Consider the following 27,986-nt stretch of genomic DNA (forward strand, 5'->3'; position numbering starts at 1 on the left):
AGAGACAGTCTGCTGGATTTTACTGTCCAGGATCACAAATAGAGAGGAATGGAGGAGAACCAGGACCCAGAGCACTGCACTGATAACACCGTTGAAATGGAAGAATCAGACCCAGTAGCTGTTACCACCGATAAACAGGTCAGTGTTCATCACTTCATGATAAAACCAGCTTCATAACGACACTAAAGACACGAGGACGAGTCACGGAGCGTAAATATGTTTTGAACAGTGATGTTTTGTGTGTGTCCAAATGATGAACAGTAAGACTTTGGTCACTCTGCAGACTGAAGTGGTTTTGCTGCTTTTCTGATAAAGTTTCAACAAAGTTGGAAGTTGGAAGCTTTTCAGTTTGTATCTTTATGTGGTTGTAGTAGAAAAGTACTCGTTTCTTTTTCTAACACAGCTCGCATTTGATACACAACACGTATGCAAGTGTGTGAAAGCATGGCCTGTTTCCCACACGAAATGTGTTGCTTCTTTATCTGACAGTTTTTTCTCCTGTTTTTCACAGTTTCTTACAATGTATAAATATCACTGCGCATGCGCGACTCTACACACTACCATGAGAAAGGCGAGCTCTTTCTGCAGAGCCCTGAGACCATAGGGGGGCTTATCATGACCACGGCCCCTGCCTAAACACACAAACAGTGCCTTTCCATTACGCACAATACAACACCAGACAACACAGAACCACACAAGATTACTGTCATTTTAGGTCTGTTTTATTTGGTACCTGCCAACTACAGGACAATATACATATTATGGGAGAGAACGCAAGCTCAAATAGCCAGCCCTTGCAGTATTATGGAGTAAAACACACCTTAATTAAAATAGAACCACCTAAAACAAATCGTGAAAGTAATAAAGGCCATATGAATGAACATCAGTAAAGAGCCACAGCTACGACCAGTGAAACTCACCTAACCCACCGGCTTTTTCCTGGCCTTGATAAGGTCATCACAGTCCAACTCTCTGACCAGTTCGGCCTCTATGGCCATGAGTGACAAACTGTTAAGGCGTCTCTAAGGCATTTTGTGACAGGATAAGAGAAGATACAGTCTTACGGCAATGCACACATTAGGAAATGTTGACTGTAATCCACAATCAAGTTTTGTTTAAAGACATTTCGATGGAGGCACATTCTGTCCGTCTGATGAAAGATCTGAAGTGAAGCAGTGTTAGCATCCTGCAGGTCGTCCTGGTGAGTTGTAGTGCTGGCACCGCTGCTATGAGTACCATCATCTTGCCTCACCTTTCTGGTGAAAAATGTTGAGATGGATGGAATTTGCTGCACCAAAGCGGCATCTTTGGCTTCTTTTTCTTTCCTTAGTTTTTGTTTAGCTGACCCACTGAGCGCCCACTTCTCCATTTTGAAAAAGCACTGAACCTTTGACCCCCAGCGTACGTCATTGTGTCATCACACATTACTGATTTTTTAATCTTGTGATTTCTAAAGCAATCAAATGATTTTATTATCATACTAGATTTTCAAACCCACATTGATTCCAATAAAAAAAAAAAAACAAGGCCAAGGGCCCCTATTGGCTCTTGGGCCCTGGGCACACACCCACTTTGCCCATGGGGTAACCCATCTATGTCTGGGGCCATTCTTGTAAAATCCAAATCTCTTTTAAACTTTGGATTTCAGACTTGAAGGTGTATTATAAATCATGTTAGTGTTGTCAGCAGAGCGATATCTTAACATTACAGTGACGAGTCTTGTGAGTCTTATGGTAGAAAGAGAGAGATGTAGACACTGAGCAGAAAGAGCTTTCAGCAGCATAGCAACTATATGTGTTAATAAAGTTCAAGTGCTTTGTTCTGTTGCTACCTGCATAACGTGCCTCTGGCTCAGTCACACATTAAACACCTTCTGACTAGGAATCAAACTTGTATTTAGTGTGTGAACTGTTCATAGCTGACTGTTACTATACTGTTTAACTAGGGCAGATCACAACTAAAGGTCAGCAGAAGTCTACAACTCCTTCATGTGTGTGGTTTTGGTCAAGCCCCAAACGCTCTGGATCCTAAATTTTCCATTATGTTATGAGGTTGTTGACTGATGTTAAAGAAAAGTCAGCTGGTTGATAAAACTTCAGTTCATCTTGAACTGGGATTTGATGTAGGATCTAGGGATGCAAATTATCGATTAATTCATTAATCATTAGTTGATTGACCCTATCGATCGATTAACGATTAACTGATAAGCGGCTTTTTTCCTGAGAATGTAAATTTCTCACGGTATCAATAGTGTCTTTAACATAAAAAGCAAAATATTGCTTATTTACTGAATAAAAATGCATGTTATATTGCACAATTGATGTTTTATTGTACCAGTTGGGATACTGTGCAGATAATGGCATTCATGTAGTTTAACAAAATAAATTATGCACAGAAAATTAAAATACATAAAAAATAATTGTGCACTGGCTCACCTGTTGCATGTGAAATATTAAGCAAAATAAAATACATTTTAAATAGAAATCTAAACAATACGGGTAGGCTTAGCCTACACAATATTAAGCCTACATATAATAATCTGGTAAAGTACATATGAAAAACTTGAAAAATTAGCAGCAGCACTTATAATCCCCCTTGGTCTGACAAAGGTAACAGTAAGATTACTAGTCCTAACTTCAAATATATTCTGAACACAATTTAAATCATCCCTGAGGAAGGTGACAGTAACATTAGAGGGCGTCCCTTAGAACAGTCAAATGAAGATATAGGCTACCTCTCCTGAAACAAAAACATTCCTGTCTCAATGTGTTTTGAATAGGCTCCTGACCTAGACCCCTCTATTTTTGTTCAAGAAAATAAGCATATTAACGTGGTCAGGAGTAAGTCGTGTGCGCAGCCTGTTTACAGTGAGGCCAGCTGCTGAGAATACACGTTCAGATGCACAGATATCGTCGTGCCACATTTGCCAGCCTTGGAAATCTCCCTTCATTGACTTTCCACCATTCTGTGGGACTGGAATCAAGGAGTGGTGAGGCATCCTTCAGAAACATGTCCACTTCCTTTTCTATGTCATCGTTGCTGCTGGTGGTATAGTTTTCACCCAGTAGAAGAGTCATAGCAGAAGTGTGTCTCTGAAGTGCAGCTCCCTGGACTGGCACATCATCTCCAGTGGTGGCTTCATTTGTTGATGTGGAGTCCACATGTTCTGCCATAGCCAGTTCAAGCAGTTTGGAATGAGCTGCTTGCTGGGCTTAGAAATCCCAGGTGCTTATGTCGAGGGTCCAGCATCGTTGCTATCATTGGTGTTGTTGATGTGAGGTCTTCAGACTCAACCTGTTAAAATTAAATAAAGGAGAAAGCTAGCATCAGAGTTTTATTTAATAAGGTTTGACATGACAAGGGTACAACTGCATAAAAACGCAGTTTACACTGTGACAATGTGTCGGTGATAAGTTATTCACCCCATAATCTGTTAATATATATATATATATATATATATATATATATATATACATAGCTCAAATGTGATCGAAGAGTTTAATTAATTAATGACCATAGCTTACCTTCATCCGTTCACCCAACGAAGTACGCACTTTAGATTTGAATTCCGCCACTCTGCTGCTGTCTCCATTTGCCATCTTGAGATGCGTGTTGAGCAGACTAAATGTGATGGGGTACGTGTTGGATATGGATACCTCAGTCTCTGCTGACATTACAGTAGTTGCACATTGGAGAGCCTCCAGTGCTGGCGCGATGTCCTCCATAAGCTGCCAGAAGTCGTCTCTCAACTCAAGCGTCCTCGCATCTGTAAGTTTGGTCTCTGAGCGGTCTGATAGTACAGCACACACGGCCCATCGCTGTTCTACGAGTCTGCCAAACATTGCATGTACAGAGTTCCACCTGGTTTTACAGGACTGAATGAGCCGATGAGCTGGTAGCTGCATTTGTTTTTGTTTTGCTTCTAGCGCTTTCGTTGCTGGTGTGCTGTGATTGAAGTGCTTGACCAACCTGCCAGCAGCTGCAATTACTCGGTTGACACCAGCAGCAGCGAATCCGTCATTGACGGCCAGATTTAAAGTATGAGCAAAGCAACAAACTGATTTCCAACTGACTCGTGCAGGGTTGTTTGCTGAGACAATGTTCCGAGCGTTGTCGTGTACACAGGCTATTACACGCCCGGTGAGTCCCCATGACTCCACAGCCTGGTTCAGTTTGTCAGCTAAATTATCAGCTGTATGTCTCTCTGATAAGCTCTCCGTGAGAAGGACTGCCGACTTTACCTGCCAGTCGTTTTCAATGTAGTGGCAAGTGATCGTGATGTAGCTTTCTGTAGTCAGTGCTGTCCAACAATCCGTCGTCAGAGCCACATTAGCCGCGGATAACAGTGTTTTTAGCTTAGCCTTCTTATTTTTGTAGCTTGCTTCCAAGTGGGAAGTTATGGTCGTTCGCGAAGGAATATTATATCCTGGCTCCATGAATTGTATTAACTCCCGAAATCCCTCGCCCTCAGTGGTGCTAATTGGCATCATATCTCTTTCAATCATCCCGCAAATTCTCTGAGTAATGCCCTCAGCTTTCCTGTGGTCGCATACTCGCCTTCCCACCACAGCAGCGATTGTAGGTTGTGAAGGCGACGAAATGGCTACATGCAAGTTGTTCAGGTGGTATCTTAGCGAACTCGTAGAGCTGTTGAATTTAAATGTAGCACCGCAGAGTTTGCATTGTGCGTCTTTTTCATCGTTAATTAATCTAAAATGCTCCCACACTCCACTCCGTTTTGACCGCCTCATGTTTGCTTTTGTTTTTTTTTGCTGCCTCAAGTTTGTGTCAGGTCTAGCTCTCGCGGCCCGCGAGAATCTCGGGTTACGTTCAAGTACGTCCTGTGGGAAACGGTCTTAGATTGCAATGTTCAATTAGTCGACAATTAATTTAATTTAATCGAGTAAATTCTTATCGACAATTAATCGATAGTCGATTAACCGTTTACATCCCTAGTAGGATCTTAGTGTTATTTGTGGATTTGATCACTTGCATCACTATATCATCTCACTTATTCTCTCTTTGTTTGTCTTTTGCTATAGAAACGTAAAAGAGGAAAGGGACCCAAACATCACCGCTGTCAAGACTGTGACAAAGCCTTCACAACATCAGCATATTTAAAGGTCCATCAACACATTCATACTGGAGATAAGCCATACAGCTGTGACCAATGTGGGAAAACCTTCACTACAAATGGTGATCTTAAAATCCATCAACGCATTCACACTGGAGAAAAGCTGTACAGCTGTGACAAATGTGGGAAAACCTTCGCTACAAATGGCTATCTTGAAATCCATCAACGCATTCACACTGGAGAAAAGCCGTATAGCTGTGACCAATGTGGGAAAACCTTCGCTACAAATAGCCAGCTTAAAACCCACCAATACATACACACTGGAGAAAAGCCGTATAGCTGTGACCAATGTGGGAAAACCTTCGCTACAAATAGCCAGCTTAAAACCCACCAATACATACACACTGCAGAAAAGCCATACAGCTGTGACCAATGTGGGAAAACCTTCGCTACCAATTGGCAATTTAAAATCCACCAACGCATTCACACTGGAGAGAAGCCATACAGCTGTGACCAATGTGGGAAAACCTTCGCTACCAATTGGCAATTTAAAATCCATCAAAACATTCACACTGGAGAAAAGCTGTACAGCTGTGACCAATGTGGAAAAACTTTCTTTACAGCCGGTAATCTAAAAATTCATCTACGCATTCACACTGGAGAGAAGCCGTACAGGTGTGACCAATGCGGGCAAACTTTCACTCAAGACAGTACTTTAAGAAGCCACCAGCGTATTCACACTGGAGAGAAGCCATACAGCTGTGACCAGTGTGGGAAATCATATACAAGAGTCACTGCTCTAAAAAACCACCAACGTATTCACACTGGAGAGAGGCCGTACAGTTGTGATCAGTGTGAGAAGACTTTCACTTTGCACAGTTCTCTTAAAGTCCACCAACGCATTCACACTGGAGAAAAGCCATACAGTTGTAATCAGTGTGAGAAGACTTTCCCTTTGCACAGTTCTCTTAAAGTCCACCAACGCATTCACACTGGAGAGAGGCCATACTGGTGCGTGCAGTGTGGGAAATCTTTCATCATATTGAGCGGTCTTAAAAGCCACCAACGTACTCACACTGGAGAAAAGCCACACAGCTGTAAGCAATGTGGAATATGTTTCGCTGACGTCAGGTCCCTAAAAAGACATCAATGTATTCACACTGCTGAGAAGCCGTACTGGTGTGAGCCACTCACATAAACTGAACTGGACAGATAGCACTAACATACTTCATATGAAGGGCCAGAGCAGACTCTACCTGCTCAGGAGGTCTTTTGGAGTGCAGGGGGCGCTCCTGAAGACCTTCTTTGACACTGTGGTGGCATCAGCCATCTTTTATGGGGTGGTCAGCTAATTGTATATTTAGTAGATGTATTGGGTTTGTACATATGTGGGCATAGAAGATTTATGGCATTATCTGTGAAGGCTTAATTTAATCAGACACTTAAAAAACATGATTTTCTTTCTTTGGTCACAACTTCTCCAGCAGTCAATGTCAATGTATATTGTAAATTTGGATTGTTTTTGTTTTTGGTGTGAAACTCCCTTGAATGTTTTATGTATTGCTTTATACTCTTTTAACTCTTTTAAACACCTACCAATAAGTTCCACTTTGACCTGATTGTATCCTGTTTCAATATTATCCTTGAATTTTTTTTTTTATTGTTGGTGTTTTTTTAATCCCTCAAGACAAGCAGTAGAAATTAGTATTACATGTTGTTGGAAAATCAAAAGTTGGTCTTGAGAGAGGGAGGAGATGTGATATTGTTTAAATACACACATTTTTGTACAGTGTCTTCTCAAACCCATTGCTAATGTTGCATTCAGTTGTTCACACATACAGAAATAGTTGTGGAGATGGTATTATTGTATTGTATTATTACTTGTGTGCTAAATAAACTACATATATTCAAATAAGATCAATAGAGCCTTGTGAATTGTTCTACATCTGTCTTCATCCCTCTGAAACTGTTCAAAAGTCTCAAACTTGAATGTCAGTTAGAGCATGAGTGGGCTCTAATGTCAGTGCACAGATATAGATAAGGGATGCTGTATAAAGGCTGATTGTGTTCTCCTTTAGTACGTTTGTTTGAAATGATCCTGCCAACTTGTTTTAGACGACTGATTGTTTATAGCCCTGAACTTCTGTCTAAAGGCTATGCATTCAAATTGAATGTGTGTATCTGACTTCCTAACAGGCCATGATGCACTGTTTTGGAGCTGTTCAGTATACTTACATGAGATACTGTAAATTGAAACCCGTAAGTAAGGAAAACTGTTTAAATTGAAAGGAGAGAGTGATTATCATAGCTAATTTGTGTACTTTTTGTTTATTATTACTAGTCTTGGTATGCAAAAAGAAAATGTAGCCTAAAACAAAAAAGTATTAAGATCTATATATATCTATATATATATTGGGGTGATTTAGTAATCAGGCAGAGAGTCTAACTCCATAATGTGTCTTTGCTTAGAGACTTGAGGAAACAGACTACCAACAGGTTTGTTCGTGGGGCTGGGCATATAGACACTCTGTTACATTGCTGGCCAACAGTGGCAGTTCCATAATAAAGCCACAAGGTGGCATCAAAGCCAATTTATTAAAATTCTCTTTCTCAATTTCTCTTTCATGCTTCAATTTTCACTCTTGATGTTCAGATCTACATTTAATGAGTGTCATGTCCCAGAGGGTTAAAAATTAGGCTCATAGACTTCTAGAAGTAAAGTGTATTTAATACTCTAACTAAAATGACTGTATGGTTGTGTGTATATTTATATATATATATATATATATATATATATATATATATGTATATAATGAATTTAGATAATTTTGTAGAAATCTGTTTTCACTTTAATATTAAATAATCTTTTTCTGTTGATCAGAGTAATCCACAATAAATCTATTTTAATTCAATGCTGTAAAACAATGAAATATATAAATCACACAGTGGCACAAGCAGAATGAATACTTTTCTTTAATAGAAATACTTTTTTCTATTGTATTATTTTACTTTTACTCCATAGCCGAGTACTTTCAAGTGTCCGTAAACGTAAATCCATTAATAGAAAAGTAAAGGAATAGTTCATTGTGAAACACATAAATAATGATTAATTGCAGAATTTTTACTTTTTACTGCAATATTGTCCCAGTAAAATAAAAGGACTGACATTAAAACGTGTCATTGTTTCTAATGTCATTACAGTAGAGGATCATATACACATATACAAAAACACACACCTGACAACCTGTTGAACTTCAAATCTTTGCACAACATTATTATGTTTTACAGGGTGTACAGTGAGATGTAACATCCGTGACGTCACCCATTGGTTTGTGGACTGCTGCTCGGAAGCCAATAGTATCGAATCTAGGCAGCGCCATCTTGAAAATTTGAGGTGCATGCTGGGAAAAATAAAAACACGGATTCTACTTATATGGGTATGAGGCGGAGTCATGGATGGACGTATGGGCGGGACCAACGGCGGAGCGGGGAGGTTGCTATGGTTACGAGGGCTGGATCTCGAGGACATTGATCAATCAACCTGTCAATCAGGACGTAGCCACGCCCTAATGCATACCCTGCTTTATCGTCAAATATAAAATCAGTGAGGCCAAAATGTCCCAAATGAACATCATACTGCATTGAAGAAGGCTTTAAACTAGCGATTGAGACCATAAACACATTTTGAAAACGTTTACTCAGGTTAGAAATCAAGTGAGAAGTTGGTGAATTCTCCATTGACTTGTATAGAGACGGTCGCCCCCTGGTAGCCTTTTGATAGAATGCAGCTCTAAGTTACTTCCGCATTGGCTTCTTTTCAGAGGACAGGAACTCCCCGCCTGGTATTACAATTGTAGCAAAGGGGCGGGGCTCAATTAACTCAAACAAGCGTCAAGAGGTCGAGACAACACAGAGGTGATATTTGAGACTGAACAGAAACGCAGTGAGAGAAGGTCTGCTAGATTTTACTGTCCAGGATCACAAATAGAGAGGAATGGGGGAGAACCAGGACCCAGAGCACTGCACTGATAACACCGTTAAAAGGGCAGAATCAGACCCAGTAGCTGTTACCACCGATAAACAGGTCAGTGTTCATCACTTCATGATAAAACTAGCTTCATAACGACACTGAAGACACGAGGACGAGTCACGGAGCGTAAATATGTTTCGGTCTCGCTGCTTTTTTATAAAGTCTATCTGTTCCACAAAGTTGGAAGCTTTTTTGGTTTGTATCTGTATGTGGTTGAAGTGGAAAAGTACTAGAAAGCATGGCCTTTTTCCCACACGAAATGTGTAGCTTCCTTATCTGACTATTTTTTTCCTCCTGTTTCTCCGGCTTCATAACGACACTAAAGACACGAGGACGAGTCACGGAGCGTAGATATGTTTTGAACAGTGATATGTTAGAAATCAGACCAGCCTGACCAGCCTTGTTGACCAGCCTTACCATCTTTGCTGGTCTAAGCTGCTTTGGTTAGCTTGTCTAGAGGGGTTTTGGACACTGGCTGGTCAGGCTGGACTGAACAGCCAGTGTCCAAAACCCCTCTCTTTGAACTGGTCTCTTTTTCTCTGGTCTCCAAAACACACACAAGTTGAGTCTGTGACACATAACTTGTTTTTGGGGGAAAGAAAGGAGGTTGTCACTGATTGGATAATGCGGTTCAACTCATCCAAACATTCCTTAAACCACCAAATAAAAAACAAGCCCTAATATTCATGTAGACATTACCTGTGGGTCTTCAGCACCCTGCAAATTGAAATTGTAGCAGTGAAACAGCAGCCATAGCACTGGTGAAGTCATCATGAGGTCTCTTGACGTTCCACAGGCAGCATTCATCCCCTCGGCTTTATTATGTCACCTGAAACAAAACCAGATATCCTCATCATGCCCTACTGATCAGAAAACGAATCAAGAATCACTTTTTAAGAAACCAGATTAGAAAGAGTAGTATTGTGGTGTTTGCTAAATATTGGCTAGCTACAGAGTGAATGAAGAGAAGGAGCACTGACACTGAAAGCCTGGAGAATCAGATCAGTAAAACATTTTCTGATTGTTTCACCGCCTGATTTGGTGTAAATACGGCCTTATCAAGCTCATGAATCAAGATGGTTACTGCGTGAAACTTTTTTTTTTTTTTAAACCCACATATAAATAGTTTCATCAGAATACTGACATGCTCATTTCATCTTTCAGTTGATGGGAGGTAATGGCTCTGTGAACTCTCACACACATAATGTTACAGGGAGAAAACTATTAAGAGCTCAGCTATTAATTTGAAATTAATTACTTCTACTTTTGTCCAAATTCATGACACAATACTGTATCTGGTTGCTAAAAACTGTCATTGTGCTGACGTTAAGGCCACACTTTACCTTTTATCTTCGGTTTCCAGTCTCCTCATACCCTTTAAAAAAGCACTGCAGCGAAAGCTAAAGGAAACAACAGGGAGAGAGAGAGCACTGTTAGCGCTAATAAAAACAAACATAATAACCAAACCATACGAAACAAGGGTCCAAATATTCACTGAAAATTAAAATACATGTTTTCTTTTCATTAATCTTAATTCTGATTTTTTTCCAAAATATTAGGTAAGACTAATAATGCTTTCCCCAAATTAATCTGACCAATGTTTGCACTATATATTTCATTATATTTCTTTAAGGAGGTGAAAGGAATAAAACATTTTGATAGTTCTGTGTAGGCTCAGATAAGAGAACAATGAGCATGCTACTGAGGTAGAAAATTATAATAACACAATTTCAAGACATCCTTTTGTGTCATTTAGTAATGTCATAAGTGCTTGAGCTAAAAGGAGAAAGTTAAGGCAAAATCTGTATCCAGCCTGACATTTCCAGCAGAACATCAAAACCATTCTGGAAACCGACTGATGACTTTATTGATTTTAATGCAGATTTGCTCCTCTCTCATTTCATATCTGAGCTTACGCTATGTGTCACTGCAGCAGTGTAAATACTCAAACATCATCACAGCAACATGTGTCCAAAATAATTCTGAACAACACGTTGACTCACATGTTGGTGTTGTCAGCAGAGCGATATCTTAACATTACAGTGACGAGTCTTGTGAGAGTTTTATGGTAGAAAGAGAGAGCTGTAGACACTGAGCAGAAAGAGCTTTCAGCAGCATAGCAACTATATGTGTTAATAAAGTTCAAGTGCTTTGTTCTGTTGCTACCTGTATAACGTGCCTCTGGCTCAGTCAAACATTAAACACCTTCTGACTAGGAATCAAACTGCATTTAGTGTGTGAATTGTTCATAGCTGACTGTTACTATACTGTTTAACTGGGGCAGATCACAACTAAAGGTCAGCAGAAGTCTAGAACTCCTTCATGTGTGTGGTTTTGGTCAAGCCCCAAACGCTCTGGATCCTAAATTTTCTATTATGTTATGAGGTTGTTGACTGATATTAAAGAAAAGTCAGCTGGTTGATTAAACTTCAGTTCATCTTGAACTGGGATTTGATGTAGGATCTTACTGTTATTTATGGATTTGATCACTTGCATCACTATATCATCTCACTTATTCTGTCTTTGCTTGTCTTTTGTTATAGAAACATAAAAGAAGAAAGGGACTCAAACATCACCGCTGTCAAGACTGTGACAAAGCCTTCACAAAACCAGCATATTTAAAGATCCATCAACGCATTCACACTGGAGAGAAGCCATACAGCTGTGACCAATGTGGGAAAACCTTCTCTTCAAATGGTGATCTTAAAATCCACCAATACATACACACTGGAGAGAAGCCGTACAGCTGTGACCAGTGTGGGAAAACCTTCGCTACAAATAGTCGGCTTAAAAGACACCAACACATTCACATTGGAGAAAAGCCGTACAGCTGTGACCAATGTGGGAAAACCTTTGCTACAAATGGCCAGCTTAAAATCCACCAATACATACACACTGGAGAAAAGCCATACAGCTGTGACCAATGTGGGAAAACCTTCGCTTCAAATGGCCAGCTTAAAATCCACCAATACATACACACTGGAGAGAAGCCATACAGCTGTGACCAATGTGGGAAAACCTTCGCTACAAATGGCCATCTTAAAATCCACCAATACATTCACACTGGAGAAAAGCCGTACAGCTGTGACCAATGTGGGAAAACTTTCTCTACAGGCGGTAATCTAAACGCCCATCTACGCGTTCACACTGGAGAGAAGCCGTACTGGTGTGACCAATGTGGGGAAACTTTCACTCAAGGCAGTACTTTAAGAAGCCACCAGCGTATTCACACTGGAGAGAAGCCGTACAGCTGTGACCAATGTGGGAAAACCTTCGCTACAAATAGCCGGCTTAAAAGACACCAACGCATTCACATTGGAGAAAAGCCGTACAGCTGTGACCAATGTGGGAAAACCTTTGCTACAAATGGCCAGCTTAAAATCCACCAATACATACACACTGGAGAAAAGCCATACAGCTGTGACCAATGTGGGAAAACCTTCGCTTCAAATCGCCAGCTTAAAAGCCACCAATACATACACACTGGAGAAAAGCCGTACTGGTGTGACCAATGTGGGGAAACTTTCACTCAAGGCAGTAATTTAAGAAGCCACCAGCGTATTCACACTGGAGAGAAGCCATACAGTTGTGTGCAGTGTGGGAAAACTTTCACTTTACAAAGTTCTCTTAAAGCCCATCTACGCATTCACACTGGAGAGAAGCCGTACAGGTGTGACCAATGTGGGGAAACTTTCACTCAAGACAGTAATTTAAGAAGCCACCAACGTACTCACACTGGAGAGAAGCCACACAGCTGTAAGCAATGTGGGATATGTTTCGCTGACGCCAGGTCCCTAAAAAGACATCAACGTATTCATACGGTCGAGAAGCCGTACTGGTGTGAGCCACTCACATAAACTGAACTGGACAGATAGCACTAACGCACTTCATAAGAAGGGCCAGAGCAGACTCTCCCTGCTCAGGAGACTGAGGTCTTTTGGAGTGCAGGGGGCGCTCCTGAAGACCTTCTTTGACACTGTTGTGACATCAGCCATCTTTTATGGGGTGGTCAGCTGGAGCAGCAGCAGCACCTCGGTGGCGGACAGGAAGAGACTGGATAAACTCATTAAGAAGGCCAGGTCGAAAGTGTTACTGTCTCCGAGTAGGGAAGAGGTGTCTGCAACCAGGAACTCGGATAACTCTTGGGTATCGCTGACCCTGAGAGAGTAGTCTTAATCTCTGTGTAGTTATGTTTTCTTGTTTTTACAACAACGAATCAATACACTAATTGTATATTTAGTAGATGTATTGGGTTTGTACATATGTGGGCATAGAGGATTTATGGCATTATCTGTGAAGGCTTAATTTAATCAGACACTTAAAACATGAGTGATTTGCTTTCTTTGGTCACAACTTCTCCAGCAGTCAATGTCAATGTATATTGTACATTTGGATTGTTTTTGTTTTTTGGTGTGATACTCCCTTGAATGTTTTATGTATTGCTTTATACTCTTTTAACTCTTTTAAACACCTACCTATAAGTTCCACTTTGACCTGATTGTATCCTGTTTCAATATTATCCTTGAATATTTTCTTTATTGTTGGTGTTTTTAAAATCCCTCAAGACGAGCAGTAGAAATTAGTACTACATGTTGTTGGAAAATCCAAAGTTGGTCTTGAGAGAGGGAGGAGATTTTGATATTGTTTAAATACACACATTTGTGTACAGTGTCTTCTCAAACCCATTGCTAATGTTGCATTCGGTTGTTCACACATACAGAAATAGTTGTGGAGATGGCCTTGGCTAATGAACAAGGGCATCTTGACCTGTTGCACCATCAGCTTTCCCTCCTAACCTGACAGGTCTGGTTTTTCTCTATAAGAATGTAGATTTTTGGAGTTTGTGTTTCCATATATGCACTGTGCCAAAGACTTGTGTGATGCATCAGATATTGTTACTTGTGTTCTAAATATACATATATTCAAATAAGATCAATAGAGCCTTGTGAATTATTCTACATCTGTCTTCAGCCCTCTGAAACTGTTCAAAAGTCTCAAACTTGAATGTCAGTTAGAGCATGAGTGGGCTCTAATGTCAGTGCACAGATATAGATAAGGGATGTTGTATAAAGGCTGATTGTGTTCTCCTTTAGTACGTTTGTTTGAAATGATCCTGCCAACTTGTTTTAGACGACTGATTGTTTATACCCCTGAACTTCTGTCTAAAGGCTATGCATTCAAATTGAATGTGTGTATCTGACTTCCTAACAGGCCATGATGCACTGTTTTGGAGCTGTTCAGTATACTTACATGAGATAGTGTAAATTGAAACCCGTAAGTAAGGAAAACTGTTTAAATTGAAAGGAGAGAGTGATTATCATTGCTAATTTGTGTACTTGTTGTTTATTATTACTAGTCTTGGTATGAAGAAAATGTAGCCTAAAACAAAAAAGTATTAAGATCTCTCATCATAAACTCTTGTAAAAAAGATTAAATGCATATTGTATTCTCTGATCTCCTTTATTCTTGTAATATGTATTGGGGTGATTTAGTAATCAGGCAGAGAGTCTAACTCCATAATGTGTCTTTGCTTAGAGACTTGAGGAAACAGACTACCTACAGGTTTGTTCGTGGGGCTGGGCATATAGACACTCTGTTACATTGCTGGCCAACAGTGGCAGTTTCATAATAAAGCCACAAGGTGGCATCAAAGCCAATTTATTACAATTCTCTTTCTCAATTTCTCTTTCATGCCTCAATTTTCACTCTTGATGTTCAGATCTACATTTAATGAGTGTCATGTCCTAGAGGGTTAAAAATTAGGCTCATAGACTTCTAGAAGTGAAGTGTATTTAATACTCTAACTAAAATGACTGTATGGTTGTGTGTATATTTATATATATATAATGAATTTAGATAATTTTGTAGAAATCTGTTTTCACTTTAATATTAAATAATCTTTTTCTGTTGATCAGAGTAATCCACAATAAATCTATTTTAATTCAATGCTGTAAAACAATGAAATATATAAAGCACACAGTGGCACAAGCAGAATGAATACTTTTCTTTAATAGAAATACTTTTTTCTATTGTATTATTTTACTTTTGCTCCATAGCTGAGTACTTTTACGTTTGATACTTAAAGTACATGCAACCAATACTTTGTTACTGTTCTTCTAATTCAAGTGTCCATAAACATAAATCCATTAATAGAAAAGTAAAGGAATAGTTCATTGTGAAACACATAAATAATGATTAATTGCAGAATTTTTACTTTTTACTGCAATATTGTCCCAGTAAAATAAAAGGACTGACATTAAAACGTGTCATTGTTTCTAATGTCATTACAGTAGAGGATCATATACACATATACAAAAACACACACCTGACAACCTGTTGAACTTCAAATCTTTGCACAACATTATGTTTTACAGGGTGTACAGTGAGATTACTGAATTTCTGAGTATTACACATAGACTGTATATAAGAAATGGACGTAACATCCGTGACGTCACCCATTGGTTTGTGGACTGCTGCTCGGAAGCCAATAGTATCGAATCTAGGCAGCGCCATCTTGAAAATTTGAGGTGCATGCTGGGAAAAATAAAAACACGGATTCTACTTATATGGGTATGAGGCGGAGTCATGAACGGACCTATGGGCGGGACCAACGGCCGAGCGGGGAGGCTGCGATTGGTTGCGAGGGTTTGATCTCAAGGACATTGGTCAATCAACCTGTCAATCAGGACGTAGCCACGCCCTAATGCATACCCTGCTTTATCGTCAAATATAAAATCAGGGAGGCCAAAATGTCCCAAATGAACATCATACTGCATTGAAGAAGGCTTTAAACTAGCGATTGAGACCATAAACACATTTTGAAAACGTTTACTGAGGTTAGAAATCAAGTGAGAAGTTGGTGAATTCTCCATTGACTTGTATAGAGACGGTCGCCCCCTGGTGGCCTTTTGATAGAATGCAGCTCTAAGTTACTTCCGCATTGGCTTCTTTTCAGAGGACAGGAACTCCCCGCCTGGCAAAGGTAACTCAGCGGGGCGGGGCTCAATTAACTCAAACAAGTGTTAAGAGGTCGAGACAACACAGAGGTGATATTTGAGACTGAACAGAAACGCAGTGAGAGAAGGTCTGCTGGATTTTACTGTCCAGGATCACAACAAGAGAGGAATGGAGGAGAACCAGGACTCAGAGCACTGCACTGATAACACCGTTAAAAGGGAAGAATCAGACCCAGTAGCTGTTACCACCATTAAACAGGTCAGTGTTCATGACTTCATGATAAAACCAGCTTCATAACGACACTAAAGACACGAGGACGAGTCACGGAGCGTAAATATGTTTTGAACAGTAAGACTTTGGTCACTCTGCAGACTGGTTTCGCTGCTTTTTTGATAAAGTCTATCTGTTCCACAAAGTTGGAAGCTTTTCGGTTTGTATCTTTATGTGGTTGAAGTGGAAAAGTACTCGAAAGCATGGCCTGTTTCCCACACGAAATGTGTAGCTTCCTTGTCAGACTATTTTTTCCTCCTGTTTCTCCGGCTTCATAACGACACTGAAACACGAGGACGAGTCACGGAGCGTAGATACGTATGTTTTGAACAGTGATATGTTAGAAATCAGACCAGCCTGGCTAGCCTTGTTGACCAGCCTTACCATCTTTGCTGGTCTAAGCTGCTTTGGTTAGCTTGTCTAGAGGGGTTTTGGACACTGGCTGGTCAGGCTGGACTGAACAGCCAGTGTCCAAAACCCCTCTCTTTGAACTGGTCTCTTTTTCTCTGGTCTCCAAAACACACACAAGTTGAGTCTGTGACACATAACTTGTTTTTGGGGGAAAGAAAGGAGGTTGTCACTGATTGGATAATGCGGTTCAACTCATCCAAACATTCCTTAAACCACCAAATAAAAAACAAGCCCTAATATTCATGTAGACATTACCTTTGGGTCTTCAGCACCCTGCAAATTGAAATTGTAGCAGTGAAACAGCAGCCATAGCACTGGTGAAGTCATCATGAGGTCCCTTGACGTTCCACAGGCAGCATTCATCCCCTCGGCTTTATTATGTCACCTGAAACAAAACCAGATATCCTCATCATGTCCTACTGATCAGAAAACGAATCAAGAATCACTTTTTAAGAAACCAGATTAGAAAGAGTAGTATTGTGGTGTTTGCTAAATATTGGCTAGCTACAGAGTGAATGAAGAGAAGGAGCACTGACACTGAAAGCCTGGAGAATCAGATCAGTAAAACATTTTCTGATTGTTTCACCGCCTGATTTGGTGTAAATACGTCCTTATCAAGCCCATGAATCAAGATGGTTACTTTGTGAAACTTCTTTTTTTTTTTTAAACCCACATATAAATAGTTTCATCAGAATACTGACATGCTCATTTCATCTTTCAGTTGATGGGAGGTAATGGCTCCGTTAACTCTCACACACATAATGTTACAGGGAGAAAACTATTAAGAGCTCAGCTATTAATTTGAGATTAATTACTTCTACTTTTGTCCAAATTCATGACACAATACTGTATCTGGTTGCTAAAAACTGTCATTGTGCTGACGTTAAGGCCACACTTTACCTTTTATCTTCAGTTTGCAAACCAAACCATACGAAACAAGGGTCCAAAATATTAGGTAAGACTAATAATGCTTTCCCCAAATTAATCTGACCAACGTTTGCACTATATATTTCATTATATTTCTTACAGGAGGTGAAAGGAATAAAACATTTTGATAGTTCTGTGTAGGCTCAGATAAGAGAACAATGAGCATGCTACTGAGGTAGAAAATTATAATAACACAATTTCAAGACATCCTTTTGTGTCATTTAGTAATGTCATAAGTTCTTGAGCTAAAAGGAGAAAGTTAAGGCAAAATCTGTATCCAGCCTGACATTTCCAGTAAAACATCAAAACCAACAAATATCATTTTAATTCTGGAAACCGACTGATGACTTTATTGATTTTAATGCAGCTTTGCTCCTCTCTCATTTCATATCTGAGCTTACGCTATGTGTCGCTGCAACAGCGGTGCACTTTTACACATTGCGCTACAATATCTGCTGCTGTCAGTTTGGTCTGTAAATACTCAAACATCATCACAGCAACTTGTGCCCCAAAATAATTTAATAATTCTGAGCAACACATTGAATCACAACCCACCTCTAAACTTTTCAGATTTTCCTTTTTCTTTCTGTGTACAACGTACAGCAGCAGCATCAATGATCAAATTTCTTCAGCTGTAGGCTAAATGCAGCTGGAGTACGCAGTGCGTGCTTGACTCCGCTGTTTACAGGTTTTTAGTTCATTGTGTGGAGGGTCACATTGTTGTTGTTATAGTTAGTGATGTTTTATGCTCCTCACATAATGCAGCGGTTTTATCTAGTGTGTCATTAGTATTCCATTCTTGTAAAATCCAAATCTCTTTCGAACTTTGGATTTCAGACTTGAAGGTGCATTATAAATCATGTTGGTGTTGTCAGCAGAGCGATATCTTAACATTACAGTGACGAGTCTAGTGAGAGTTTTATGGTAGAAAGAGAGAGCTGTAGACACTGAGCAGAAAGAGCTTTCAGCAGCATAGCAACTATATGTGTTAATAAAGTTCAAGTGCTTTGTTCTGTTGCTACCTGTATAACGTGCCTCTGGCTCAGTCACACATTAAACACCTTCTGACTAGGAATCAAACTGCATTTAGTGTGTGAACTGTTCATAGCTGACTGTTACTATACTGTTTAACTGGGGCAGATCACAACTGAAGGTCAGCAGAAGTCTAGAACTCCTTCATGTGTGTGGTTTTGGTCAAGCCCCAAACGCTCTGGATCCTAAATTTTCCATTATGTTATGAGGTTGTTGACTGATGTTAAAGAAAAGTCAGCTGGTTGATAAAACTTCAGTTCATCTTGAACTGGGATTTGATGTAGGATCTTACTGTTATTTATGGATTTGATGATTTGATCACTTGCATCACTATATCATCTCACTTATTCTGTCTTTGTTTGTCTTTTGCTATAGAAACGTAAAAGAAGAAAGGGACTCAAACATCACCGCTGTCAAGACTGTGACAAAGCCTTCACAAAACCAGCATATTTAAAGATCCATCAACGCATTCACACTGGAGAAAAGCCATACAGCTGTGACCAATGTGGGAAAACCTTCTCTAAAAATGGTAATCTTAAAAGCCACCAAGACATTCACACTGGAAAAAAGCCGTACAGCTGTGACCAATGTGGGAAAACCTTTGCTTCAAATGGCAATCTTAAAACCCACCAATACATACACACTGGAGAAAAGCCATACAGCTGTGACCAGTGTGGGAAAACCTTCTCTTCAAATGGTGATCTTAAAATCCACCAATACATACACACTGGAGAGAAGCCATACAGCTGTGACCAGTGTGGGAAAACCTTCGCTACAAATGGCCGGCTTAAAAGCCACCAACACATTCACACTGGAGAAAAGCCGTACAGCTGTGACCAATGTGGGGAAAACCTTCGCTTCAAATAGCCAGCTTAAAATCCACCAATACATACACACTGGAGAGAAGCCGTACAGCTGTGACCAATGTGGGAAAACCTTCGCTACAAATAGCCTGCTTAAAAGCCACCAATACATACACACTGGAGAAAAGCCGTATAGCTGTGACCAGTGTGGGAAAACTTTCTCTTCAAATAGCAATCTTAAAATCCACCAATACATACACACTGGAGAAAAGCCGTACAGCTGTGACCAATGTGGGAAAACCTTCGCTACAAATGGCCAGCTTAAAAGCCACCAATACATACACACTGGAGAGAAGCCATACAGCTGTGACCAATGTGGGAAAACTTTCTCTACAGGCGGTGCTCTAAAAGCCCATCTACGCATTCACATTCACACTGGAGAGAAGCTGTACTGGTGTGACCAATGTGGGGAAACTTTCACTCAAGACAGTACTTTAAGAAGCCACCAGCGTATTCACACTGGAGATAAGCCATAGTTGTGACCAATGTGGGAAATCATATACGAGAGTCACTGCTCTAAAAAAATACCAACGTGTTCACACTGGAGAGAGGCCGTACAGTTGTGATCAGTGTGGGAAAACATTCAGGTTACGCATGTCTCTAATAATCCACCAAACCTATCACACTGGAGAGAGGCCATACAGTTGTAATCAGTGTGGGAAGACTTTCCCTTTACAAGGTTCTCTTAAAGTCCACCAACGCATTCACACTGGAGAAAAGGCATACTGGTGCGTGCAGTGTGGGAAAACTTTCATCACAAATAGCAGTCTTAAAGGCCACCAACGTATTCACACTGGAGAAAAGGCATACTGGTGCGTGCAGTGTGGGAAAACTTTCATCACAAATAGCAGTCTTAAAGGCCACCAACGTATTCACACTGGAGAGAAGCCGTACAGCTGTAAGCAATGTGAGATATGTTTCGCTGACGCCAGGTCCCTAAAAAGACATCAACGTAATCATACGGTCGAGAAGCCGTACTGGTGCGAGCCACTCACATAAACTGAACTGGCCAGATAGCACTAACGCACCTTATATGAAGTTGGAGTGCAGCGGGCACAAACTCATCAAGAAGGCCAGCTCTCTCCTGGGATGCCCCCTCGACCCAGTGGAGGAGGTGGGAGCTTTTTTTTTTTGCCCGAGGTCACTGAGGACAGCACTAAATATTGTCAGAGAGTTACACTGTCTCTTCTTGAGACCGTGAATGCAGCTGTCTTCTCTGTTTGGAGAAAACACGAGTCATACTGATAACAGTTTGGCAGCGATGCTGTAGTAACCAAGGTCGAAAATGTGACTCTCTGAGTAGTGAAGAGGTGTCTGCAACCAGGGACTCGGATAACTCTCAGGTATCGCTGACCCTGAGAGAGTAGTCTTAATCTCTGTGTAGTTATGTTTTCTTGTTTTTACAACAACAAATCAATACACTAATTGTATATTTAGTAGATGTATTGGGTTTGTACATATGTGGGCATAGAAGATTTATGGCATTATCTGTGAAGGCTTAATTTAATCAGACACTTAAAACATGAGTGATTTGCTTTCTTTGGTCACAACTTCTCCAGCAGTCAATGTCAATGTATATTGTACATTTGGATTGTTTTTGTTTTTTGGTGTGATACTCCCTTGAATGTTTTATGTAATGCTTTATACTCTTTTAACTCTCTTAAAAACCGACCAATAAGTTCCACTTTGACCTGATTGTATTCTGTTTCAATATTATCCTTGAATATTTTCTTTTATTGTTGGTGTTTTTAAAATCCCTCAAGACAAGTAGTAGAAATTAGTATTACATGTTGTTGGAAAATCAAAAGTTGGTCTTGAGAGAGGGAGGAGATTTGATATTGTTTGAATACACACATTTTTGTACAGTGTCTTCTCAAACCCATTGCTAATGTTGCATTCGGTTGTTCACACATACAGAAATAGTTGTGGAGATGGCCTTGGCTAATGAACAAGGGCATCTTGACCTGTTGCACCATCAGCTTTCCCTCCTAACGTGACAGGTCTGGTTTTTCTCTATAAGAATGTAGATTTTTGGAGTTTGTGTTTCCATATATGCACTGTGCCAAAGACTTCTGTGATGCATCAGATATTGTTACTTGTGTTCTAAATAAACTACATATATTCAAATAAGATCAATAGAGCCTTGTGAATTGTTCTACATCTGTCTTCATCCCTCTGAAACTGTTCAAAAGTCTCAAACTTGAATGTCAGTTAGAGCATGAGTGGGCTCTAATGTCAGTGCACAGATATAGATAAGGGATGCTGTATAAAGGCTGATTGTGTTCTCCTTTAGTACGTTTGTTTGAAATGATCCTGCCAACTTGTTTTAGACGACTGATTGTTTATACCCCTGAACTTCTGTCTAAAGGCTATGCATTCAAATTGAATGTGTGTATCTGACTTCCTAACAGGCCATTATGCACTGTTTTGGAGCTGTTCAGTATACTTACATGAGATAGTGTAAATTGAAACCCGTAAGTAAGGAAAACTGTTTAAATTGAAAGGAGAGAGTGATTATCATTGCTAATTTGTGTACTTTTTGTTTATTATTACTAGTCTTGGTATGCAAAAAGAAAATGTAGCCTAAAACAAAAAAGTATTAAGATCTCTGATAATAAACTCAAGATGTAAAAAAAGATTAAATGCATATTGTATTCTCTGATCTCCTTTATTCTTGTAATATATATTGGGGTGATTTAGTAATCAGGCAGAGAGTCTAACTCCATAATGTGTCTTTGCTTAGAGACTTGAGGAAACAGACTACCTACAGGTTTGTTCGTGGGGCTAGGCATATAGACACTCTGTTACATTGCTGGCCAACAGTGGCAGTTTCATAATGAGGCCACAAGGTGGCATCAAAGCCAATTTATTACAATTCTCTTTCTCAATTTCTCTTTCATGCCTCAATTTTCACTCTTGATGTTCAGATCTACATTTAATGAGTGTCATGTCCCAGAGGGTTAAAAATTAGGCTCATAGACTTCTAGAAGTAAAGTGTATTTAATACTCTAACTAAAATGACTGGATGGTTGTGTGTGTGTATATATATATATATAATGAATTTAGATAATTTTGTAGAAATCTGTTTTCACTAATATTAAATAATCTTTTTCTGTTGATCAGAGTAATCCACAATAAATCTATTTTAATTCAATGCTGTAAAACAATGAAATATATAAATCACACAGTGGCACAAGCAGAATGAATACTCTTCTTTAATAGAAATACTTTTTTCTATTGTATTATTTTACTTATACTCCATAGCCGAGTACTTTCAAGTGTCCATAAACGTAAATCCATTAATAGAAAAGTAAAGGAATAGTTCATTGTGAAACACATAAATAATGATTAATTGCAGAATTTTTACTTTTTACTGCAATATTGTCCCAGTAAAATAAAAGGACTGACATTAAAACGTGTCATTGTTTCTAATGTCATTACAGTAGAGGATCATATACACATTTACAAAAACACACACCTGACAACCTGTTGAACTTCAAATCTTTGCACAACATTATGTTTTACAGGGTGTACAGTGAGATGTAACATCCGTGACGTCACCCATTGGTTTGTGGACTGCTGCTCGGAAGCCAATAGTTTCTAATCTAGGCAGCGCCATCTTGAAAATTTGAGGTGCATGCTGGGAAAAATAAAAACACAGATTCTACTTATATGGGTATGAGGCGGAGTCATGGACGGACGTATGGGCGGGACCAACGGCGGAGCGGGGAGGCTGCGATTGGTTGCGAGGGTTTGATCTCGAGGACATTGGTCAATCAGGACGTAGCCACGCCCTAATGCATACCCTGCTTTATCGTCAAATATAAAATCAGGGAGGCCAAAATTTCACAAATGAACACCAGACTGCATTGAAGAAGGCTTTAAACTAGCGATTGAGACCATAAACACATTTTGAAAACGTTTACTGAGGTTAGAAATCAAGTGAGAATTTGGTGAATTCTCCATTGACTTGTATAGAGACGGTCGCCCCCTGGTGGCCTTTTGATAGAATGCAGCTCTAAGTTACTTCCGCATTGGCTTCTTTTCAGAGGACAGGAGCTCCCCGCCTGGTATTACAATTGTAGCAAAGGTAACTCAGCGGGGCGGGGCTCAATTAACTCAAACAAGCGTTAAGAGGTCGCGACAACACAGAGGTGATATTTGAGACTGAACAGAAACGCAGTGAGAGAAGGTCTGCTGGATTTTACTGTCCAGGATCACAACAAGAGAGGAATGGAGGAGAACCAGGACCCAGAGCACTGCACTAATAGCACTGTTAAAATGGAAGAATCAGACCCAGTAGCTGTTACCACCGATAAACAGGTCAGTGTTCATCACTTCATGATAAAACCAGCTTCATAACGACACTAAAGACACGAGGACGAGTCACGGAGCGTAGATATGTTTTGAACAGTGATATGTTAGAAATCAGACCAGCCTGTCCAGCCTTGTTGACCAGCCTTACCAGCTTGGCTGGTCTAAGCTGCTTTGGTTGTGAACACTTTTAAATCCAGGTTAAAAACATTTCTCTTCTCCTGTGCTTATGATTGAGCTCTTTTAAAGCACTTTACATTTTAATCTTTCATTTGCACTCTATGTCCATTAATGATTTTAAAGCTAATTTATTATTTTATGCTGCAATCATTTTATTTATGTCTTTCTATTTTTTTATGGGGTGGGGGTTGGGGTTAATTGTATGTTTTTAAGTTTCTCAAATTACATGTTTTTCTGTTTTACGTAAAGCACATTGAGTTGCCATTGTGTATGAAATGCGCTATATAAATGAAACTGCCTTGCCTTGCCTTTGGTTAGCTGGTCTAGAGGGGTTTCGGACCCCTGTCCAGCCTGACCAGCCAGTGTCTAAAACCCCTCTTTTTTTCTCTGGTCTCTTTTTCTCGGGTCTCCAAAACACACACAAGTTGAGTCTGTGACACATAACTTGTTTTTGGGGGAAAGAAAGGAGGTTGTCACTGATTGGATAATGCGGTTCAACTCATCCAAACATTCCTTAAACCACCAAATAAAAAACAAGCCCTAATATTCATGTAGACATTACCTGTGGGTCTTCAGCACCCTGCAAATTGAAATTGTAGCAGTGAAACAGCAGCCACAGCACTGGTGAAGTCATCATGAGGTCCCTTGTTGATGTTCCACAGGCAGCATTCATCCCCTCTGCTTTATTATGTCACCTGAAACAAAACCAGATATCCTCATCATGCCGTACTGATCAGAAAATGAATCAAGAATCACTTTTTAAGAAACCAGATTAGAAAGAGTAGTATTGTGGTGTTTGCTAAATATTGGCTAGCTACAGAGTGAATGAAGAGAAGGAGCACTGACACTGAAAGCCTGGAGAATCAGATCAGTAAAACATTATCTGATTGTTTCACCACCTGATTTGGTGTAAATACGTCCTTATCAAGCCCATGAATCAAGATGGTTACTGTGTGAAACTTCTTTTTTTTTTAAACCCACATATAAATAGTTTCATCAGAATACTGACATGCTCATTTCATCTTTCAGTTGATGGGAGGTAATGGCTCCGTGAACTCACACACACATAATGTTACAGGGAGAAAACTATTAAGAGCTCAGCTATTAATTTGAGATTAATTACTTCTACTTTTGTCCAAATTCATGACACAATACTGTATCTGGTTGCTAAAAACTGTCATTGTGCTGACGTTAAGGCCACACTTTACCTTTTTATCTTCAGTTTGCAAACCAAACCATACGAAACAAGGGTCCAAATATTAACTGAAAATTAAAATACATATGTTTTCTTTTCATTAATCTTAATTCAGATTTTTTTCCAAAATATTAGGTAAGACTAATAATGCTTTCCCCAAATTAATCTGACCAACGTTTGCACTATATATTTCATTATATTTCTTTAAGGAGGTGAAAGGAATAAAACATTTTGATAGTTCTGTGTAGGCTCAGATAAGAGAACAATGAGCATGCTACTGAGGTAGAAAATTATAATAACACAATTTCAAGACATCCTTTGTGTAATTTAGTAATGTCATAAGTGCTTGAGCTAAAAGGAGAAAGTTAAGGCAAAATCTGTATCCAGCCTGACATTTCCAGTAGAACATCAAAACCAACAAATATCATTTTAATTCTGGAAACTGACTGATGACTTTATTGATTTTAATGCAGCTTTGCTCCTCTCTCATTTCATATCTGAGCATACGCTATGTGTCGCTGCAACAGCGGTGCACTTTTACACATTGCGCTACAACATCAGCTGCTGTCAGTTTGGTCTGTAAATACTCAAACATCATCACAGCAACTTGTGCCCCAAAATAATTCTGAGCAACACGTTGAATCACAACCCACCTCTAAACTCTTCAGATTTTCCTTTTTCTTTCTGTGTACAACGTACAGCAGCAGCATCAATGATCACATTTCTTCAGCTGTAAATGCAGCTGGAGTACGCAGTGCGTGCTTGACACCGCTGTTTACAGGTTTTTAGTTCATTGTGTGGAGGCTCACATTGTTGATGTTATAGTTAGTGATGTTTTATGCTCCTCACATATTGCAGCGGTTTTATCTAGTGTGTCATTAGTATTCCATTCTTGTAAAATCCAAATCTCTTTCAAACTTTGGATTTCAGACTTGAAGGTGCATTATGAATCATGTTGGTGTTGTCAGTAGAGCGATATCTTAACATTACAGTGACGAGTCTTGTGAGAGTTTTATGGTAGAAAGAGAGAGCTGTAGACACTGAGCAGAAAGAGCTTTCAGCAGCATAGCAACTATATGTGTTAATAAAGTTCAAGTGCTTTGTTCTGTTGCTACCTGTATAACGTGCCTCTGGCTCAGTCACACATTAAACACCTTCTGACTAGGAATCAAACTGCATTTAGTGTGTGAACTGTTCATAGCTGACTGTTACTATACTGTTTAACTGGGGCAGATCACAACTAAAGGTCAGCAGAAGTCTAGAACTCCTTCATGTGTGTGGTTTTGGTCAAGCCCCAAACGCTCTGGATCCTAAATTTTCCATTATGTTATGAGGTTGTTGACTGATGTTAAAGAAAAGTCAGCTGGTTGATAAAACTTCAGTTCGTCTTGAACTGGGATTTGATGTAGGATCTTACTGTTATTTATGGATTTGATGATTTGATCACTTGCATCACTATATCATCTCACTTATTCTGTCTTTGTTTGTCTTTTGCTATAGAAACGTAAAAGAAGAAAGGGACTCAAACATCACCGCTGTCAAGACTGTGACAAAGCCTTCACAAAACCAGCATATTTAAAGATCCATCAACGCATTCACACTGGAGAAAAGCCATACAGCTGTGACCAATGTGGGAAAACCTTCTCTAAAAATGGTAATCTTAAAAGCCACCAAGACATTCACACTGGAAAAAAGCCGTACAGCTGTGACCAATGTGGGAAAACCTTTGCTTCAAATGGCAATCTTAAAACCCACCAATACATACACACTGGAGAAAAGCCATACAGCTGTGACCAGTGTGGGAAAACCTTCTCTTCAAATGGTGATCTTAAAATCCACCAATACATACACACTGAGGAGAAGCCATACAGCTGTGACCAGTGTGGGAAAACCTTCGCTACAAATGGCCGGCTTAAAAGCCACCAACACATTCACACTGGAGAAAAGCCGTACAGCTGTGACCAATGTGGGAAAACCTTCGCTTCAAATAGCCAGCTTAAAATCCACCAATACATACACACTGGAGAGAAGCCGTACAGCTGTGACCAATGTGGGAAAACCTTCGCTACAAATAGCCTGCTTAAAAGCCACCAATACATACACACTGGAGAAAAGCCGTATAGCTGTGACCAGTGTGGGAAAACTTTCTCTTCAAATGGCAATCTTAAAATCCACCAATACATACACACTGGAGAAAAGCCGTACAGCTGTGACCAATGTGGGAAAACCTTCGCTTCAAATGGCCAGCTTAAAATCCACCAATACATACACACTGGAGAGAAGCCATACAGCTGTGACCAATGTGGGAAAACCTTTGCTTCAAATGGCAATCTTAAAACCCACCAATACATACACACTGGAGAAAAGCCATATAGCTGTGACCAGTGTGGGAAAACTTTCTCTTCAAATAGCAATCTTAAAATCCACCAATACATACACACTGGAGAAAAGCCGTACAGCTGTGACCAATGTGGGAAAACCTTCGCTACAAATGGCCAGCTTAAAAGCCACCAATACATACACACTGGAGAGAAGCCATACAGCTGTGACCAATGTGGGAAAACTTTCTCTACAGGCGGTGCTCTAAAAGCCCATCTACGCATTCACATTCACACTGGAGAGAAGCTGTACTGGTGTGACCAATGTGGGGAAACTTTCACTCAAGACAGTACTTTAAGAAGCCACCAGCGTATTCACACTGGAGATAAGCCATAGTTGTGACCAATGTGGGAA

General features: G+C 39.8%; 1 protein-coding gene across 1 annotated transcript; it reads left to right on the plus strand.

Moving 5' to 3' along the window:
- On the plus strand, positions 1–27,968 carry LOC128384044 (zinc finger protein 208-like). The gene is given in 7 exon segments (XM_053343619.1): positions 1–138; positions 5,043–6,189; positions 11,703–12,878; positions 19,132–19,544; positions 19,546–20,036; positions 20,038–20,471; positions 26,797–27,968. Coding segments are annotated over 7 exon segments (4,923 nt in total). The 5' UTR covers positions 1–48.
- Positions 27,969–27,986: the final 18 nt, after the last annotated feature.

This window comes from Scomber japonicus, chromosome 22 (genome assembly GCF_027409825.1).
Source record: "Scomber japonicus isolate fScoJap1 chromosome 22, fScoJap1.pri, whole genome shotgun sequence".
Taxonomy (NCBI): domain Eukaryota; kingdom Metazoa; phylum Chordata; class Actinopteri; order Scombriformes; family Scombridae; genus Scomber; species Scomber japonicus.